Source organism: Nerophis ophidion, linkage group LG01 (assembly GCF_033978795.1).
Source record: "Nerophis ophidion isolate RoL-2023_Sa linkage group LG01, RoL_Noph_v1.0, whole genome shotgun sequence".
NCBI lineage: Eukaryota > Metazoa > Chordata > Actinopteri > Syngnathiformes > Syngnathidae > Nerophis > Nerophis ophidion.
Genome location: NC_084611.1, coordinates 74,393,029 through 74,415,964, shown reverse-complemented (window position 1 = coordinate 74,415,964; position 22,936 = coordinate 74,393,029). Strand labels below are relative to the sequence as shown.

Here is a 22,936-nt window from a genome sequence, read left to right as displayed (position 1 = left end):
ACAGGGAGACAAACAGGAAGCTGAACCAAAATAAGAGTGCTGACAGGAACTAAGGACAGGAAAAACTAAAAGACAAACAAACTGTCAGTGGCAAGCCTGACAGTTTTGAGGGAATTCATTTGAACAATTGGTTGTACTACTACACCATGGGTGTCAAACTCTGGCCCGTGGGCCAAATCTGGCCCGCCGTGTAATTTAATTTGGCCCTTGAGGCAATATCAATTTAGCATTAGAGCTGGCCCGCCGGTGTTATACAGCGTCGGTGCAGCTGTAACACCACATTCACCGCTAATACTCATACTTGCCAACCCTCCTAATTTTCCCGGTAGACTCCCGAAGTTCAGGGCCCCTCCCGAAAATCTCCCGGGGCAACCATTCTCCCGAATTTCTACCGATTTCCACCTGGACAACTATATTGTGGGCGTGCATTTAAGGCACTGCCTTTAGCGTTCTCTACAACCTGTCGTCACGTCCGCTTTTCCTCCATACTAACAGCGTGTCACATAATATTTGTGGCTTTTATACACACACACACAAGTGAATGCAAGGCATACTTGGCCAACAGCCATACAGGTCACACTGAGGGTGGCCGTATAAACAACTTTAACACTGTTACAAATATGCGCCACACTGTGAACCCACACCAAACAAGAATGACAAACACACTTAGGGTGAACATCCGCACCGTAACACAACAGAACAAATACCCAGAACCCGTTGCAGCACTAACTCTTCCGGGAAACTTCCAGCAAACTGACCAATAATTAACATTTTATCCATGAATTTTCTCTTGCTACTTCAAGGCTTGAATGTTTGGTTCATTCATTATTGTTATTTTATTTTCAAATGTATCATTAGCCTGTGGAAAAAATTTGATATTTACCTCAGAAGATTGCAAATAGAAAAAAAGGCATAACATTTTTATTAAAATTTTATTTGATATGCCATTGATATTTTTTAAATTATTATTATTTGAAACTGGATTTTGCATGTCACTAAATTTATAAAAGCCTTGCTTGTTCAGTATTTAATGCAAAACTTGTTTGTGTCCCTTCTAAAAGGCTTTGTTCCGTTTAACATTTTGGCCCACTCTGTATTTGAGTTTGACACCCCTGTACTACACTAAAAACAGACAATAAAAAAATGGAATTGCAAAAATAATCGGTAGATTGATCGATTCAACTTTATCAGAATTAGCAGCCTTAAACCCTGATCAGAACACCTCTAGAAAACGAGCCTTTTGAGGCGCTAAATAAACTGTGCAAACACAACATTACTTTTTACAGCTGCACACTGCAATGCACGAGCACTTAAAAAGGCATCGAGGGTGATTCTCCGGGATGGCAGAGGAAGTAAAACTGCTCTTTTAAGTCATTTATTTTGCATCCCTGATCAAACAACATGCATTTAAAGTTTCTGGTTACAGGAAAATTGCTGGTGTGTTTTGGGGTAATCCATTTGAATCATTTGTGGTGCGAGTTTGTACACGCTGTCACTAATCTGAATTATTTCCCTGCACCTTTTCGCCCTGCAGCCTGCAACTGCAACCTGCACGCCCGCCGCTGCCGCTTCAACATGGAGCTGTACAAGCTGTCGGGGAGGAAGAGCGGCGGCGTCTGCCTCAACTGCCGCCACAACACGGCCGGCCGCCATTGTCACTACTGCAAAGAGGGCTACTACCGAGACCTGTCCAAGGCCATCACGCACAGGAAGGCCTGCAAGGGTACGGCGCTCCTCCGCTTGGTGTCTTTTCATGCAGCAAATAGAAAAAAGTGGCTGCACCCCTAAGCAGCGCTGTATAGAAGTTGTAGATTAATGACAGGAAATGGGGGAGGAAGTGTGGCGTCTCCACATTCCTCAGCCTTGTCTCGCCCCGTCTTCCCTCCTGTCAGCGGAGATGAGTTGGAGGTCCGCGGGGATGGAGGTGGGGGGTCGCGGCAATAGGCGCGGGTGGGGTGGGTGTTCCCCGCTTTGACACTTGAGTTATTTGGCTTAATTCAAGGGGAGGCGAGGGGATGACAGGACGAGCAAAGCAAACAGAGGCGAGGTGTGAAGTGATCCACGGAGCAAGTCGGAGGAGAGTGAAAGATGGGCCGGCGAGCAGAGTGATTTTTTTTTGGGGGGGGCGGACAGGCGCAACACGCCCCCATGCAGGTGTGAGTAATACCGCCCATGAATCGCTCGCCGAAGCAAATAAGGGTCAACGAGAGCCGGGTTGTGTTTCCGCACCTCTGCTGTAGCTGCAGGTAAAGATAACAGCGGCACAATCCCTGTGCAAACAAGCCCGCTTGTTTCACGCACGCACACACGTGTGCGAGTCGCCACGCACGGGCACACCGAGCGGGAATGTCAACCCGCCTGCCGACAGCTTAAGAAGCCTGATGTGTCCAAAGTATGCCATTTGCGGCGTTCTTTAAAGGCCTACTGAAATGAGATTTTCTTATTTAAACGGGGATAGCAGGTTCATTTTATGTGTCATACTTGATCATTTCGCGATATTGCCATATTTTTGCTGAAATGATTTAGTAGAGAACATCCACGATAAAGTTCGCAACTTTTGGTCGCTAATAAAAAAGCCTTGCCTTTATCGGAAGTAGCAGACGATGTGCTCGTGACGCATACTTGCCAACCCTCCCGGGAGACTCCCGAAATTCAGGGCCTCTCCCGAAAAGGACAAATTTTCTCCCGCAAATCTCCCGACATTCAGGCCGAGCTGGAGGCCACGCCCCCTCCAGCTCCATGCGGACCTGAGTGAGGACAGCCTGTTTTCATGTCCGCTTTCCCACATTATAAACAGTGTGTCTGCCCAATGATGTTATAACTGTAGAATGATCGAGGGCGAGTTCTTGGTTTCGTATGTGGGTTTATTGTTAGGCAGTCTCATTAACATCCTCCCAGCGCTGTAACAACACACAACAACAGCAGTCACATTTACGTCTACCTTAAGGCAGTTCGTCTGCCATAAACAGCATGTGACACGCTTAAAGAGGAAAATACTTTCATCTACTGTACATGCACCACAACACCTCCAGGCAACTTCAACCCTTTACTAATCCTCCTCCATTCACATCCCATCTCCCCGGATTGTAAATAACCTAATGTAAATAAACGAATGTTTTTCTATTGTATATACTTGTTCTTATGCTATCTGAACTCACTATGTTCTCTGCTCGCTGTACGTATCCTACTAAGTAAGACCTACACTGTTTCAAAGTCCATTTCTCTGATGATGCAATTGTTGATGACTGAAGTACTGATTCCAACCAAAGCTCTTCATCCCACCCCCCTGGATTGTAAATAATTCAATGTATATACCATGATGATTAACTTGTGTGATGACTGTATTATGCTGATAGTATATATTTGTACCATGAATTGATTAACGTGGACAACGACTTAAACAACTTGAAAAACTTATTGCGGTGTTACCCCAACCACGCCCCCCGCCCTACCCCCGACCACGCCCCCCACCTCCCAAAATCGGAGGTCTCAAAGTTGGCAAGTATGGCGTGACGTCACGGGTTGTAGGGCTCCTCACATCCTCACATTGTTTATAACGTGAGCCTCCAGCAGCAAGAGCTATTCGGACCGAGAAAGCGACAATTTCCCCATTAATTTGAGCGAGGATGAAACATTCGTAGATGAGGAAATTTGGAATGAAGGACTAGGAAAAAAAAAAATGTTAAAAGAAAAAAAAAAGGCGACTGCAGTGGGAGCGATTCAGATGTTTTTTGACACATTTACTAGGATAATTCTGGGAAATCCCTTATATGCCTATTGTGTTGCTAGTGTTTTAGTGAGTTAAATAGTACTTGATAGTCGGAGGGGTGTGCCCACGGGTGTGTTGACGCCAGAGTCTCTGAGGGAAGTCACAAAGCTGCACCGGGACAGAAGCTCCGCTGATCTCCGCTAAGAGGCGACTTATTACCACAATTTTCTCACCGAAAACTGCAGGTTGACATGGAGTCGGGATCCGTAATCGCTTAACCACTCTGATCCACAGTAAAGCTTCATCTCCGGGAATTTTAAACAAGGAAACATTGCGTGTTTGTGTGGCTAAAGGCTAAAAGCTTCCCACCTCCATCTTTCTACTTTGACTTCTCCATTATTAATTTAACAAATTGCAAAAGATCTGTGTAATTGCGTGATGAAAACAGACGACTTTTCTACCTTCAAGGTACTCAAAGCGCTTTGACACTACTTCCACATTTACACATTCACACACACATTCACACTCTGATGGAGGGAGCTGCCATGCAAGGCGCTAGCCAACACATCAGGAGCAAGGGTGAAGTGTCTTGCTCAGGACACAATGGACGTGACGAGGTTCGTACTAGGTGGGGATTGAACCAGAGACCCTCGAGTTGCGCACGGCCACTCTTCCACTGCGCCACGCCGTCCCTAAATCAATTCATAGTAACCGCATACTTTGTTTTTTCAGTCTTTGGCCCCGGGCGGAAAAAGTTTGGGCACCCTTGGCTCGAGCCTCCACGTTCCCACATCACTCACGGGGACGCGCGCAAATAAACACATCAAGTTGACGGACGGCGTCTGCGAAAGCCGCTGATGATGCACAGAGATGGCTTGCGTTTGCGTGTGTTTTGCTGCGCTGCAGTGAAAACAATCATACGTGAGAGACATCAAATCCTGCATGGTTCATCCTTAGACCGCCCCCCCTCCCCCCCACCTATTCGTCTCACCCCCCCAGTCGCTCATCAGCATTAACACCTTCCGTAGCTACAGGCCCATTCTAGTGTCAGGCGGGAATGCAAACAGGCATTCATCACCAGAGTGTCCTTTTTTGCCTCTAACCTTGCTTGTCTCTTAAAGGGGAACATTATCACAATTTCAAAAGGGTTAAAAACAATAAAAAATAGGTTCCCAGTGGCTTATTTTATTTTTCAATTTTTTTTTCAAAATTTTACCCATCCCGGAATATCCCGGAAAAAGGCTTTAAAGTGCCTGATTTTCGCTATCTATGAAGCCACCGTCCATTTCCCAGTGACGTCATCCAGTAATGCCAATACAAACAAATAGTGGATAGCACAGCAAGATATAGCGACATTAGCTCGGATTCAGACTCGGATTTCAGCGGCTTAAGCGATTCAACAGATTACGCATGTATTGAAACGGATGGTTGGAGTATGGAGGCCGACAGCGGAAACGAAATATAAGAAGAAACTGAAGCTATTGAGTGAATAGCTATTGACGCTATTCGGCCATGTCTTCCTTAGCATCGCCGGTAAAATGTGCAGACCAAACGATCAGGACTTTCGCATCTTGTGACACTGGAGCAACTTAAATCCGTCGATTGGTATGTGTTTGTTTGGCATTAAATGTGGGTGGAGGGAAACGCTGGATGGAAATATAGCTACAAATGTACATACTGTACATCTAGCCTAAATAGCATGTTAGCATCGATTAGCTGGCAGTCATGCCGCGACCAAATATGTCTGATTAGCACATAAGTCAATAACATCAACAAAACTCACTTTTGTGATTTCGTTGACTTTATCGTTGGAAATGCATCTGCTTTGAGTGTCGCAGGATATCCATACAGCTCTGTGCCATGTCTGTCGTAGCATCACCGGTAAAATGGGCAGATGAGGGACTTTCTGATCTTTTGACACTGGTGCAATTTGAATCTGTCGATTGGTAAGTGTTTGTTTGGCATTAAATGTGGGTGGAGGAAAAGGCTGGATGCAAATATAGCTATAGATGAGGCATAATGATGCAATATGTATATACAGCTAGCCTAAATAGCATACACTCCACGTAAGTCAACTTGGATCCGTCCCCGATCGTGTCGTTACACCCTCCGACAACACACCGACGAGGCATGATGTCTCCAAGGTACGGAAAACAGTCGAAAAAACGGAAAATAACAGAGCTGATTTGACTCTCTAGTGATTTGTTGTATTTTTTGAAGTTTTTTTCAAAATGTTATTGGTCCTGGAATATCCCTAAAAAAAGCTTTAAAGTGCCTTTTTTTCGCTCTCTGCGAAGACACTGTTCATTTTCTTGTGACGTCACACAGTACTGCCAATGTAAACAAACAATGGCGAGTAGCACAGCAAGATATAGCGACATTAGCTCGGATTCAGACTCGGATTTCAGCGGCTTAAGCGGTACAACAGATTACGCATGTATTGAAACGAATGGTTGGAGTATGAAAGTATTGAAGAAGAAACTGAAGCTATTGAGCGAATAGCTATTGACGCTATTCATAGCCATAGCATGGCCGAATAGCTGCGTTAGCATCGCCGGTAAAATGTGCGGACCAAACGATCAGGACTTCCGCATCTTGTGACACTGGAGCAACTTAAATCCTCCGATTGGTAAGTGTTTTTTTCGCATTAAAAATGTGGGTAGAAGGAAACGTAATATAGTTGCAAATGCATCTGCAGGTTATCCATACATCTCTATGCCATGTCTGCTTTAGCACCGCCGGTAAATAGCATGTTAGCATCGATTAGCATAGCATGTTAGCATCGATTAGCTGGCAGTCAACATCAACAAAACTCACCTTTGTGATTTCGTTGACTTTATCGTTGCAAATGCATCTGCAGGTTATCCATACATCTCTATGCCATGTCTGCTTTAGCACCGCCGGTAAATAGCATGTTAGCATCGATTAGCATAGCATGTTAGCATCGATTAGCATAGCATGTTAGCATCGATTAGCTGGCAGTCAACATCAACAAAACTCACCTTTGTGATTTCGTTGACTTTATCGTTGCAAATGCATCTGCAGGTTATCCATACATCTCTGTGCCATGTCTGCTTTAGCACCGCCGGTAAATAGCATGTTAGCATCGATTAGCTGGCAGTCACGCCACAACCAAATATGTCTGATTAGCACATAAGTCAACATCAACAAAATTCACCTTTGTGATTTCGTTGACTTTATCGTTGCAAATGCATCTGCAGGTTATCCATACATCTCTGTGCCATGTCTGTCATCGCCGGTAAAATGCGGAGACACTCCGGCACATTCAATGGGGGTCTGGCGGCAGATTTCTTGCCACTTTCGCATCTTCGGGCCAGTGGTGCAACTTGAATCCCTCCTTGTTAGTGTTGTTACACCCTCCGACAACACACCGACGAGGCATGATGTTTCCAAGGTTCCAAAAATAGTCGAAAAAACGGAAAATAACTGAGCTGAGACCCGGTGTTTGCAATGTGTTGAAAATGAAAATGGCGGCTGTAGTAACTCGGTGACGTCACGTTCTGACGTCATCGCCACAGAGCGATAAACAGAAAGGCGTTTAATTCACCAAAATTCACCCATTTAGAGTTCGGAAATCGGTTAAGAAAATATATGGTGTTTTTTCTGCAACATCAAGGTATATATTGACGCTTACATAGGTTTGGGGCCGGCGTGGCGCAGTGGGGAGAGTGGCCGTGCGCAACCCGAGGGTCCCTGGTTCAAATCCCACCTGGTACCAACCTCGTCACGTCCGTTGTGTCCTGAGCAAGACACTTCACCCTTGCTCCTGATGGGTGCTGGTTGGCGCCTTGCATGGCAGCTCCCTCCATCAGTGTGTGAATGTGTGTGTGAATGGGTAAATGTGGAAGTAGTGTCTAAGCGCTTTGAGTACCTTGAAGGTAGAAAAGCGCTATACAAGTACAACCCATTTATCATTTATCATTTAATGTTCCCCTTTAACCAGGCGAGCTCATCATGTCCCTGTCCTACTGCTCGGCCCCTGCGCTACATGACTTGGGACCCCATGTGACCCCCGAATAATCCTAACAGGAGGCTGCCAAATTGCCATTATTTTTATTGTGGCCCACGACATCATTTTATCGTGGTCTGCACACATTGTGTACACTTGTACACCATGAAGTACTTTACAAGTTTCAAAAGTACTCCAGTACTATAGTACTACCTGAAGCAAGGTATGCATTCCAAACATACTACAGTAATTGTGTGTGTACTACATGAAATACTGTATAAGTTCAAAAAGTACTAGAGTACAGTATAGTTTGAGAATTACTACAGACCTTGTGAGCTACATGAAGCTTGTTATAAGTTTCAAAAGGTACTTCAGTACCATTGTACTACCTGAAGTACTGTATACATTCCAAACATACTACAGTAATCGTGTACTACATGAAGTACTGTATAAGTTCAAAAAGTACTACAGTACAGTATAGTTTGAGAAGTACTACAGACATTGTGACCTACAATGAAGCCTGTTAAAAGTTTCAAAAGGACTGTAGTACCATTGTACTACCTGAAGTACTGTATACATTCCAAACATACTACAGTAATAGTGTACCACATGAAATACTGTATAAGTTCAAAAAGTACTACAGTACAGTATAGATGGAGAAGTACTACAGACCTTGTGAGCTACATGAAGCTTGTTGTAAGTTTCAAAGGTACTTCAATACTATTGTACTAAGTTAATTTTTGCATAGGTTTCAAATGTACTTTAGTACTATTCTACTATATGAAGTACTTTTAAAGTTGCAAACATATTTCAATACTATTGTACAACTTAAAGTACGGTATACATTCCAAACATACTACATGAAATAATGGATACATTTAAAAAGTGCTACAGTACTATTGTACTACATGGGGTACTGTATAGTTTGAGAAGTACTACACACTTTGTGAGCTACATGAAGCTTTTTATAAGTTTCAAACGTACTTCAGTACTATTGTACTACATAAAGTACTGTATACATTACAACCATACTACAGTAATTTTGTACTACATGAAATACTGGATATGTTTAAAAAGTGCTGCAGTACTATTGTACTACTTGGGGTAGTGTATAGTTTAAAAAGTACTACAGTTTTTGTGAACTACATGAAGCTTTTAATGAGTTTCAAACGTACTTCAGTACTATTGTACTACATAAAGTACTGTATACACTCCAATTATACTACAGTAGTACATTGTACTACATTAAATATTGTATAAGTTCAAAAAGTTTTACAATCCTATTGTACTACATGGGGTAGTGTATAGTTTGAGAAGTACTACACACTTTGTGAACTACATGAAGCTTTTTATAAGTTTCAAACTTACTTCAAAACTATACAAAGTTTTTTTTTAAGTTTCAAATGTACTTTAGTACTATTCGATATGATGTACTTTAAAAGTTTCAAACGTACTTCAGTACTATGGTACTACATAAAGTATTGTATGTATTTCAAAAGTATTATAAGCGCTTTGAGTACCTTGAAGGTAGAAAAGCGCTATACAAGTACAACCCATTTATTTATTTATAAACTATATTCTACACATGGACCTTTTACATATATTGTATGTATACATTTCTAAAGTACTACTGCACACTTGTCAACATGAAGTACTGCATAAGTTTCAAAAGTACTGCAGTACTTTTGTACTAAATGAAGTCTTTTGAGTTTCAAAAGTACTTCAGTATTACTGTACTACATGAACTAGTGTATACATTCCAAAACACTACAGTAATTTTGTACTACATGAAGTACTGTTTTAGTTTCAAAAATACTTCAGTACTCTTCTACTACCTAAAAGTACTATTTCCATTCCAAACATACTATAGTAATCTTGTACTACATTAAATACTGTATAAGTTCAAAAAGTACTACAGTAGTATTGTACTAGATGGGGTACTGTATCGTTTGAGAAGTACTACAGACCTTGTGAACTACATGATGCTTTTTATAAGTTTCAAAGGTACTTCAGTACTATTGTACTAAATTAAGTTTTTTATAAGTTTCAAATGTACTTAAGTACTATTTTACTACATACTACATGAAGTACTCTATAGGTTTCAAAAGTACTTCTGCACTATTGTACTATATGGAATACTCTATATGTTTCAAAAGTACTGCATTTCCCTGGGACAACATGTAGTACTTTATGAGTTTCAAAAGTACTTCAATATTACTGTACTACATGAAGTAGTGTATACACTTACAAAACGACAGTAATTTTGTACTACATGAAGTACTGTATTATTTTCAAAAGTACTTAAGTACTATTTACTTCATGAAGTACTTTATATGTTTCATAAGTACTTCTGTACTACTGTACTACATAGAATACCCTAAAAGTTTTAAACGTACTTCAGTACTATTGTACTACATAAAGTACAGTATCCATTTCAAAAGTACAATAAAGTATATTCCACACATTTCTGCACTTTTTACATATATTGTATGTATACATTTATAAAGTACTACAGCACACGTGTCTACATGAAGTACTGCATAAACATCAAAAATACTGCACTACTCTTGTATTACATGAAGTAGTTTGAGTTTCAAAAGTACTTCAGTATTACTGTACTAAATGATGTAGTGTGTACATGTAAAAACACAATTTATTTTGTATTACATGAAGTACTGTATCGGTTTCAAAAGTACTTCAGTACTATTTTACGCAATGAAGTACTTTATAGATTTCAAAAGTACTTCTGTACTATTGTACTACATGGAAAACTCTATAAGTTTCAAAAGTACTTAAGCACTATTTTACTACCTGAAATAATGTATACATTCCAAACATACTACAGTAGTATTGTACTACATGGGGTACTGTATAGTTTGAGAAGTACTACAGACCTTGTGAACTACATGAAGCTTTGTATAAGTTTCAAAGGTTCTTCAGTAATATTACTAAATTAAGTTTTAAATGTAGTACTTTAGTACTACTGTACTACATAAAGTACTTTATAGGTTTCAAAAGTACTTCTGTACTATTGCGCTACATGGAAAACTATAGATTTCAAAAGCACTTAAGTACTATTTTCCTACATTAAGTAATTAATAGCTTTCAAAAGTACTTCTTTTCTATTGTACTACATGGAATACTCTATGAGTTTCAAACGTACTTAAGTACTATTTTACTACATGAAGTACTCTATAGGGTCCAAAAGTACTTTTGTACTATTGTACTAAATGGAATACTCTATAAGTTTCAAAAGTACTGCATTACCCTCGGACTAAATGTAGTACGTCAATATTGCTGTACTACATGAAGTAGTGTATACACTTTAAAACACAACAGTAATTTTGTACTACACGAAGTACTGTATTAGTTTCAAAAGTACTTAAGTACTATTTTACTTCATGAAGTACTTTATATGTTTCATAAGTACTTCTGTACTATTGTGCTACATGGAATACTCTATGAGTTTCAAACACTCTTATGTACTATTTTACTACATGAAGTACTCTGTAGTGTTCCAAAGTACTTTTGTACTATTGTACTATATGGGATACACTATAAGTTTCAAAAGTACTGCATTACACTAGGACTAAATGTAGTACTTCAATATTGCTGTACTACATGAAGTAGTGTATACACTTTAAAACACAACAGTAATTTTGTACTACATGAAGTACTGTATTAGTTTCAAAAGTACTTAAGTACTATTTTACTTCATGAAGTACTTTATATGTTTCACAAGTACTCCTGTACTATTGTGCTACATGGAATACTCTATGAGTTTCAAACGTACTTATGTACTATTTTACTACTTGAAGTACTCTATAGGGTTCAAAAGTACTTTTGTACTATTGTACTATATGGAATACTCTATAAGTTTCAAAAGTACTGCATTACCCTAGGACTAAATGTAGTACTTCAATATTACTGTACTACATGAAGTAGTGTATACACTTTAAAACACAACAGTAATTGTGTACTACATGAAGTACTGTGTTAGTTTCAAAAGTACTTAAGTACTATTTTACTTCATCAAGTACTTTATATATTTCACAAGTACTTCTGTACTATTGTGCTACATGGAATACTCTATGAGTTTCAAACGTACAGAAGTACTATTTTACTACATGAAGAACTCTATAGGGTTCAAAAGTACTTTTGTACTTTTGTACTATATGGAATACACTATAAGTTTCAAAAGTACTGCATTACCCTCGGACTAAATGTAGTACTTCAATATTGCTGTACTACATGAAGTAGTGTATACACTTTAAAACACAACAGTAATTTTCTACCACATGAAGTACTGTATTAGTTTCAAAAGTACTTAAGTACTATTTTACTTCATGAAGTACTTTATATGTTTCACAAGTACTTCTGTACTATTGTGCTACATGGAATACTCTATGAGTTTCAAACGTACTTAAGTACTATTTTACTACATGAAGTACTCTATAAGGTTCAAAAGTACTTTTGTACTATTGTACTATATGGAATACTCTAAGGTTCAAAAGTACTGCATTACCCTATGACTAAATGTAGTACTTCAATATTACTGTACTACATGAAGTAGTGTATACACTTTAAAACACAACAGTAATTTTGTACTACATGAAGTACTGTATTAGTTTCAAAAGTACTTAAGTACTGTTTTACTTCATGAAGTACTTTATATGTTTCATAAGTAGTTCTGTAGTATTGTGCTACATGGAATATTCTATGAGTTTCAAACGTACTTAAGTACTATTTTACTACATGAAGTACTCTATAGGGTTCAAAAGTACTTTTGCACTATATGGAATATTCTATAAGTTTCAAAAGTATTGCATTACCCTCGGACTAAATGTAGTACGTCAATATTGCTGTACTACATGAAGTAGTGTATACACTTTAAAACACAACAGTAATTTTCTACCACATGAAGTACTGTATTAGTTTCAAAAGTACTTAAGTACTATTTTACTTCATGAAGTACTTTATATGTTTCACAAGTACTTCTGTACTATTGTGCTACATGGAATACTCTATGAGTTTCAAACGTACTTAAGTACTATTTTACTACATGAAGTACTCTATAGGGTTCAAAAGTACTTTTGTACTATATGGAATACTCTATAAGTTTCAAAAGTATTGCATTACCCTAGGACTAAATGTAGTACGTCAATATTGCTGTACTACATTAAGTAGTGTATACACTTTAAAACACAACAGTAATTTTGTACTACACGAAGTACTGTATTAGTTTCAAAAGTACTTAAGTACTATTTTACTTCATGAAGTACTTTATATGTTTCATAAGTACTTCTGTACTATTGTGCTACATGGAATACTCTATGAGTTTCAAACACTCTTATGTATTATTTTACTACATGAAGTACTCTGTAGGGTTCCAAAGTACTTTTGTACTATTGTACTATATGGAATACACTATAAGTTTCAAGAGTACTGCATTACACTAGGACTAAATGTAGTACTTCAATATTGCTGTACTACATGAATTAGTGTATACACTTTAAAACACAACAGTAATTTTGTACTACATGAAGTATTGTATTAGTTTCAAAAGTACTTTTGTACTATTGTACTATATGGAATACCCTATAAGGTTCAAAAGTACTGCATTACCCTATGACTAAATGTAGTACTTCAATATTACTGTACTACATGAAGTAGTGTATACACTTTAAAACACAACAGTAATTTTGTACTACATGAAGTACTGTATTAGTTTCAAAAGTACTTAAGTACTATTTTACTTCATGAAGTACTTTATATGTTTCATAAGTAGTTCTGTAGTATTGTGCTACATGGAATATTCTATGAGTTTCAAACGTACTTAAGTACTATTTTACTACATGAAGTACTCTATAAGGTTCAAAAGTACTTTTGTACTATTGTACTATATAGAATACTCTATAAGGTTCAAAAGTACTGCATTAGCCTAGGACTAAATGTAGTACTTCAATATTACTGTACTACATGAAGTAGTGTATACACTTTAAAACACAACAGTAATTTTGTACTACATGAAGTACTGTATTAGTTGCAAAAGTACTTAAGTACTATTTTACTTCATGAAGTACTTTATATGTTTCATAAGTAGTTCTGTAGTATTGTGCTACATGGAATATTCTATGAGTTTCAAACGTACTTACGTACTATTTTACTACAAGAAGTACCCTATAGGGTTCAAAAGTACTTTTGTACTATATGGAATACTCTATAAGTTTCAAAAGTATTGCATTACCCTAGGACTAAATGTAGTACGTCAATATTGCTGTACTACATGAAGTAGTGTATACACTTTAAAACACAACAGTAATTTTGTACTACATGAAGTACTGTATTAGTTTCAAAAGTACTTAAGTACTATTTTACTTCATGAAGTACTTTGTTTCATAGGTACTTCTGTAGTATTGTGCCACATGGAATACCCTATGGGTTTCAAACGTACTTAAGTAATATTTTACTACATAAAGTACTACATGTAGTACAGTAGTACTTCTAAACTATTATACTAATATTGCACTACATGGAATACCGTATAAATTTCAAAAGTACTTCAGTACTACATAAAGGGCTGTATACATTTCCAAATATTTGACACAAATGTATAGTTTCTAAAGTACAACAGTACTATTGTACTCAAGTGAAGTGAATTATATTTATATAGCGCTTTTCTCTAGTGACTCAAAGCGCTTTACATAGTGAAACCCAATATCTAAGTTACATTTAAACCAGTGTGGGTGGCACTGAGAGCAGGTGGGTAAAGTGTCTTGCCCAAGGACACAACAGCAGAGACTAGGATGGCGGAAGCGGGGATCGAACCCGGAACCCTCAAGTTGCTGGCACGGCCGCTCTACCAACAGAGCTACACTCATGTAGTATGTTTGGAATGTATACAGTACTTTAAGTTGTACATCTGTATGTTAAAAAAATGTCGATAGACATGGTTGAAGATTATGAAAAGCACATTTTATAATGTTCCTAAAATCTTATTTCATATTTCAAATGCACGTTGTCCATCCTCGTGGACATTTCACCAACTCCTTCAAAAAAAAACAAAAAAAAAACACGTTGAATTTATCGCCATGCCTCGGGAGCAATAAAAGCACGTAGGTCGTTGTAAAAAGTCCATGAAAGGCTTTTGGTCAAATGATTACACTTGCTGAGCCCACGACTACTTCATCAGTTTATTGCCTATAAAGAAGAAACAGTCCTCCAGTGAAAAAAAAGTCCATGAGTCACCAATGAAGTGCGTATCATAAATACATCCTACGTCTTCTTCACGTCCCGCATGATGAACTACGTCATATTTCTTCGCAGAAAGCTTCATGTTCCTTCCAGCACCATTCCGATAATGACAGACTTTTTCAATACTTTTATTCGCTGCTGGGATCCGCAGTGAGCACGCACTTCAGTGCCAGACCTTGGAACGCCACATTTGACATCAACCAGAAGGGGGAGAGAAATAAAAGCAGTCGTCATTTGTTGTTGATAAACAAAATGAAGCACTTTATTGACACGACTATAAACCATCTTAACCAAGTCCAGAGGAAACCTTGAATGACGTGAAAACTTTGGATACTTTCGCCGTGCAAAAAAAATAAATAAATAAAGCAAGTGAAGTAGTCTGGTGTCATGAGAGAGAGTCGATGGTCGTGTCAGATTAAACTACATTCAGTTTGTTTTGAGACTTGTTTGACCGTCCAAGTCTTGTGCGATTAAACATCGTTGCATTATTCACGTACTGTATGATTGCAGATTGTCTGCACATGCTCCTGTAGCTTAACCGTGGATGGTAACCTAACAAGTTAACTAATGGGATTCATCACAAAAAGGATCTCAATAATGTACAAACACAGATTAATCATGTAGGTTTTCTGACCGCATAAACTCCTCTATTTTAAAGTATTTCACTGCAAATAATCGCGATTATTCAAAATGTAAAAGCGTGATTAATCTGATTTGAATAATGTAATTATTTGACAGCACTATTTTTTAATTAGGATTGTCAAAAATAACAAGTTAACACATGTGATTAATCACAAAAAATTATCTCAGTCATGTACAAACACAGATTAATCATGCAGGTTTTTTGACCGCGTATACTCCTCTTTATAGTACTTTACTGCGAATAATCGCGATTAATCAAAAAGCAAAAGTGTGATGAATCTGATTTGAAAAATGTAATTTTTTGACAGTACTCTTTTTGAGTAGGGCTGTCAAAAATAACCAATAAAGTCATTGGATTAATCACAAAAAATTAACTAAATCATGTACAAACACAGACTAATCATGCAGGTTTTTTGACCCCATAAACTCCTCTATCTTAAAGTAATCTACTGCGAATAATCGCGATTAACCAAAATGCAAAAGTGTGACTAATATGATTTGGAAAATGTAATTGTTTGACAGCACTATTTTTGAATAAGGTTGTCAAAAATAACCAATTAACTCATGTGATTAATTACAAAAAAATGATCTTAATCATGTACAAACACAGATTAATCATGCAGGTTTTTTGACCGCGTATACTCTATCTTATAGTACTTTACTGCGAATAATCGCGATTAATCAAAAAGCAAAAGTGTGATGAATCTGATTTGAAAAATTTAATTTTTTGACAGCACTCTTTTTGAGTAGGGCTGTCAAAAATAACCAATTATGTCATTTGATTAATCACAAAAAATTTACTAAATCATGTACAAACCCAGATTAATCATACAGGTTTTTTGACCGCATAAACTCCTCTATCTTAAAGTAATCTACTGCAAATAATCGCGATTAATCAAAATGCAAAAGTGTGACTAATCTGATTAGAAAAATGTAATTGTTTGACAGCACTACTTTTGAGTAGGACTGTCAAAAACAAGTTAACTCATGTTATTAATCACAAAACTGATCTCAACCATGTACAAAAACTGATTAATCATACAGGTTTTTTGACCGCATGTACGCCTCTACAAATAATTTACTGAAAATAATCGCGATTCATCAAAATGCAAGTGTGAGTAATGTGATTTGAAAAATTTTATAGATTTTTAAGCATTATTTTTGAGAGTAGGACTGTCAGACATAAGTTAACTCATGTGATTAATCACAAAAAAAATATCTCAATCATGTACACACACAGATTAATCATGCAGCTTTTTTGAGCGCATATACTCCTCTAAAAGTAATTTACTGCGAATAATCGTGATTCATCAAAATACAAGTGTGACTAATGTGATTTGAAAAATGTAATTGACAGCACTTTTTTTGAATAAGGCTGTCAAAAATAACTAGTTAACTCATGAGATTGTTCACAAAAAAATGTACGTCTATATCTACAAGTAATTTACTGTGAATAATCGCGATTAATCAAAAATAAAGTGTGACTAATCTGATTTGAAACATTTTATTGTTTGACAGCACTATTTTTGAATAGGGCTGTCAAAAATAACTCTTCTTTTTGTGGTAGAAGAAATAATGTGTGTAGAATTAGTCTACCCTGTAGAAAGTACCGTATTAGATAACTGTTTTTGCAAGCATGTTAACATTCTTAACCTAAGGGTACAAATACCAGCTCAACGCTCTTTTTGGTAAGAAACACCTTCCTGTTGATCACTCCAAACCAATCACTGATCAAAGTGTCTGCAGTGTTTTAGCTACTTCTAAATCACTAATCCTGGTCTCCATGGCGACAAAGAAAGTACGTTTCTTACAAATAGTACAATTATATTCTGCGGTTTAAAGTCGAAATGTCTTTGTATTTTAGTGAGTCTGGCAATTATATTTATGAAGTGAGGTTTTTGTAAAGCTTTTGGAAAAAATTAACTCAAAATTCTCTTAAACGTTGTCAGCTTAATCAAATTGAAAATTGGATGGTACAATTTTAAACTTTGCATGTATGCAGTGTTGGCGCTCGGAATTTTCAAAATGGGGTCTCAAGGACCCCATCAAGTATAAAAACGGGGTCCCACAGTAAATTTTTGGGGTTCCACTTTTTAGTAACCGTTTTGAAAACAAATGATAAATGTATGCATTATCTTGTTATATCTCACATTCTATATTGTGTTTTGGAAAAAGTTTGTCATAAACATTACTTAATTCATCAAAAGATAATACAAAAAAAAAAATCTATAATTTGATGCATATGTAAATGTATTCAGTTATAAACATTCATTCACTTCCTTTTTTTCCTTAATGGATGTAACCTTTACGTTTCCCGGTAGTTTTTTCTATATATTTTCTCTATGTAGGTCTCACTTAGACCTACGTTTTAATAATTGACATCCTGCAGCTAAAATCAACTGGAAGTTCAAAATGACCCCTTCAAAATAACAGTTTTGTAAAAACCCATCACCTTTTTTCAAACATTATCTCCTCTAAGCACGTTTGTCGTGTCGGCTTCAAACTCGCACAGGAGAGAGATTGAACCCTTTTGATTAAAAGTTATTCACAGAGTTTTAATAACTGCTCCGGTTTTGATTTTACGCACCTTCAAAAAAACCCTGCGCAAAGTTTCCTAAAAAATGTCATTTCTGCCTCTTTGAGCTGTAATTTGACCCCCTTAAAATGCTTCAAAGTGCAAGTTAAAGCTCTACTATGTTAAGCGAAAGCCATTTATCAACAACATCCAGAAACGTAATTTGACCCCCTTAACATGCTTCAAAACTCAGCAAATTTTACACACATATCAGGACTGGTGAAAATTGCCATCTAATAAAAAAAAATAAAAAAAACCAAAATCTAAATTGCGCTCTAGCGCCCCCTAGTAAAAAACCCAGACAAAACTGCTTGTAACTTCTGTTAGGAATGTCGTAGAGACATGAAACAAAAACCTCTATGTAGGTCTGACTCAGACCAGGGCTTGGGTCGCGGGGGCAGCAACCAAAGCGGGCCCGACCAACGCTGCTTGCGGCTTTAATTTAATTAGTGTTTACTATGAAGTCTTTCTTTTGACAGCCCTTCGCGGTAAAGTTGTCCGAGTGCAAACTGAGGCAGTATTTGTGATTGATAAAGCTTTCGGCGAATCAAAATCACCAATAAAACTGAATAAACGGGGACAGACATTTGACCCGGCAAATATAAACAAAACAAAACCCCAGCGTAAAGGGATAATCGATAAAATAAAAATGAAATAAAAAAAACGGGCGGTAACAAAAACTAATCCACGTCCGCTGGCTTCCGGAATTGCGTGTCCTTTCTGATTTCAATGCGTAAAAAGACACAAAAAGTGCTTTAACGCCAACACTGGTATGTGTGTAAAGGTTTAAGTAAGTAATACTAGTCTTTTTACCTTTATGGTACAATTTATCAGACATGTACAGAATGCATGTATTATCATTAAAAGTGGTTTGGAGACTTTTTTGCAAAACCACCGTCTTGGACTCTTGTCCTCATATCAGCCTAATTTATCTGGAGTGGCCATGAAGCAGAGCACACGGCCACTTAAGCGCTAAGTGGACACACACTTAAGTCGGAAAGGTTCGTTCAACATTTCCCGAAACAAGCCGAAAAGGCGGGTCGACAATTTGTCACGCTATCTGCGGACAGGGAGGCGGAGTACGGACCATGTGTAGGTGGGCAGGAAGAGCCTTAACGCCAGAACCATAACCCAGCCTGATGGTTCCGATTGCTCTTTGCCCTACATTGCCTCAAATCTTGCTGACGTTTTTCAAAATTGACTTGCCTAAAGACGTGCCGGACAGACCTTTACGCTGCTTTCAAGACCATGTGTGTGTCTGTAGCTTCTGTCACACTGCCTATCCAAAGCAGACATTTTCTTTTGTTGGGTCAAGGTGAACCGCAAATTTTTCCAGTTTCATAGATTGTGTCAGAGGTGTGAAAGGTGTATGGAAGGGAAAAACCATAAGTCAGAAAAAGGAATGTAAAGTTTGTCTTTAAAGGCCTACTGAAACCCACTACTACCGACCACGCAGTCTGATAGTTTATATATCAATGATGAAATATTAACATTGCAACACATGCCAATACGGCCTTTTTAGTTTACTAAATTGCAATTTTAAATTTCCCGGGAGTTTCTTGTTGAAAACGTCGCGGAATGATGACGTGTACGCGTGACGTCACGGACTGTAAGGAAATATTAACTCTGCCCACACACAGCTAAAAGTCGTCTGCTTTAACTGCATAATTACACAGTATTTTGGACATCTGTGTTGCTGAATCTTTTGCAATTTGTTCATTTAATAATGGAGACTATAAAGAAGAATGCTGTTGGGGCAAAGCAGTAGATTCCAGCTGTCTTCAGCACCGAGACCCAGCCGGTGTTTCTTAGTTTGTTGTGAAGCAGAGCGGCCAAGCAAACATGTTTTCTCTACGTCAACCAGCATGTTTTTGGATGAGGAAATTGTGATATATATCTTACCAAAGACATCCGTGGATTATTCGTCGTTCTGCAGCAGTTGTGAGCTTGGCTCCCTGGCTTCTCTCTGAGACACTGTGTGTTCACCGCAGCCATCCGACCTCGAGGTATGTCTTTACAATTTTTACTTTACAATCTTTAAAATCTCACTAAAACACTATTAAAACAATAAGCAGATAAGGGATCTTCCAGAATTCTCCTAGTAAATGTGTCTTATTACATCTGAAACGCTCACACTACCGTCGCCCGGAGCTGTCGCTTTTTTTCTTTCTTTCTATTCCTTCACTGTTAATATCCTAATTCACGAATCTTTCATCCTCGCTCAAATTAATGGGGAAATTGTCGCTTTCTCTGTCCGATTAGCTCTTGCTGCTGGAGGCTCCCATTAAAAACAATGTGAATATGTGAGGAGACCCCACACTTGTGACGTCATCGTCTGCGACTTCCGGTAAAGGCAAGGCTTTTTTGTCAGCACCAAAAGTTGCGAACTTTATCATAGATGTTCTCTACTAATTTCTTTAAGCAAAAATATGGCAATATCGCGAAATGATCAAGTATGACACATAGAATGGACCTGCTATCCCCATTTAAATAAGAAAATCTCATCTTAGCAGGCCTTTAATTATGGGTTAGGGATAAACCATGTTGCTGTAGTAAATACACGCAGATTCTACTGTTACGTTTCTGAAACGCCAATTTTGAGGTACATCCGTGTGAAAGACGCTAGAGCAGGGGTCAGCAACCCGTGGCTCTAAAGCCGCATGCGGCTCTTTAGTGCCTTCGTAGTGGCTCCCTGGACCTCTTTCAGAGATGTGGGAAAATGGAAAAAGATGAAGAAAAATAAAAAGGTTTTGTTTTAATATATTTTCTGTAGGAGAATAAACCTGACCCAAATCTTCCCTAATTGTTGGAAATCCCACTGTTTATTTTATACATGCTTCACTGATGCGGGTATTTGGAAAGCACTGTTTTGTCCTACTAATGTCAGCGATCCTTGAACTCATCGTAGTTTGTAACTTTTTCCGATGCTGCCACAGAAAAGTTCTTTAAAGTTTTATGCCACTCCTCCGTCTCATTTTGTCCACCAAACGCTTTATGCTGTGCGTGAATGCACAAAAGTGAGCTTTGTTGATTTCATTAATTTGCTAGAGTGCTAATCAGTTATATTTGGTAAGTTATCTCAACCTCTGAGAAGCCTCCACTTTACTAATGTTTTTCAATGTTGCAAAAATGTGTAGAATAAAAAATTAAATACCAACATTTCTGTCAACGGAGATTTGCGCCAGCCTTTGATAGTAGGCTAGCATAGCTAATAGAGACTCTTACATCATGTGTTGCCTTCATTATAAGACTTATATAAGGCTTTGAATTGTTTGAGGCTCCACACCGATTTTTTTCAAAAATTTGGGTTTCCGAACCCTGCGCTAGAGCAAGCAATGATAGCATTGACAGATTGGTCTGATAAACGCTTCAACAAATACAAATCCTAAGGAGGAGGCGTAAGTAGTTGTTAATATGTGTGAACAGCACCAGTAGCCTCAAAGGAATGAGATAAGATCCGCAACAGAAGCAAGCACTACTCGAGAGATAAACCTCTTGCAACACAATGCAGATCTACCATGTTTGCTTAGCTTGCCAAAAGGCAACTAGAGATAAGTAATCACCGTTATCAGACGGCATCGAGGGTAGGGCTGATCCAAAATATTTGGAAACGAGCAAATGGAATTTTACACTGTCATAAGCCAAAGCCGTAAACTACTACAGCATAGGTGTCCAACTCTGGCCCGTGGGCCAAATTTGGCCCGCCGTGTAATTTCATTTGGCCCTTGAGGCAATAAATACAATTAACATTAGAGCTGGCCTGCCGGTGTTATACAGCGGTGCCGCTGTAACACCGCATTCACCGATTTCCCGGGAGACTCTCGAATTTCAGTGCCTCTCCCGAAAATCTCCCGGTGCAACCATTCTCCCGAATTCCACCCGAACAACAACATTGGGGGTGTGCCTTAAAGGCACTGCATTTAGTGTCCCCTACAACCTGTCGTCAGGTCTGTTTTTCCTCCTCACAAACAGTGTGCCGGCCCAGTCACGTAAAATATGTGGCTTCTAAACACATGTAAGTAAATGCAAGGCATACTTGATCAACAGCATACTGGTTGAGAGTGGCCATATAAACAACTTTAACACTGTTACAAATATGCACCACACTGTGAACCCAAACCAAACAAGAATGACCAACACATTTCAGGAGAACATCCCCACCGTAACACAACATAAACAATAGAACAAATACCCAGAACCCCTTGCAGCACTAACTCTTCCAGACCGCTACAATATACACCCCCTCTCCGCTACCAACAAACCCCGCCCCCCTAACCCCACCCACCAGAGCCCCGACATTAACTGAGCAATAAAAAGGCCTGAATAATTGATTTATTCATTGTTATTTTATTTTCAAATGTATTAGCCTCTGGAAAAAGTTAATGTTAATATTTACCTCAGAAGGCTGCAAATACAAAAGAGGCATTCAATTTTTATTTAAATTTGATTTGATATACCATTGATATTTTTTAATTATTATTGTTATTATTATTTTAAACTCAATTTTGCATGTCACTATAAAGTTATATAAGCCTTCCTTGTTCAATATTCAATGAAAAACTTGTTTGTCAATCAATCAATCAATCAATGTTTATTTATATAGCCCCAAATCACAAATGTCTCAAAGGACTGCACAAATCATTACGACTACAACATCCTCGGAAGAACCCACAAAAGGGCAAGGAAAACTCACACCCAGTGGGCAGGGAGAATTCACATCCAGTGGGACGCCAGTGACAATGCTGACTATGAGAAACCTTGGAGAGGACCTCAGATGTGGGGTGGG

At 38.2% G+C, this 22,936-nt stretch overlaps 1 protein-coding gene across 1 annotated transcript in view; it reads left to right on the top strand.

Annotated features, from left to right (window-relative positions):
• Positions 1-22,936, top strand: part of ntn1a (netrin 1a) — a 192,630-nt gene that overhangs the window by 100,828 nt on the left and 68,866 nt on the right. Inside the window, exon 2 of the mRNA XM_061911111.1 lies at positions 1,535-1,723. Within this exon, the coding sequence (XP_061767095.1) occupies positions 1,535-1,723 (189 nt within the window). The remainder of the gene's footprint in view (positions 1-1,534; positions 1,724-22,936) is intronic.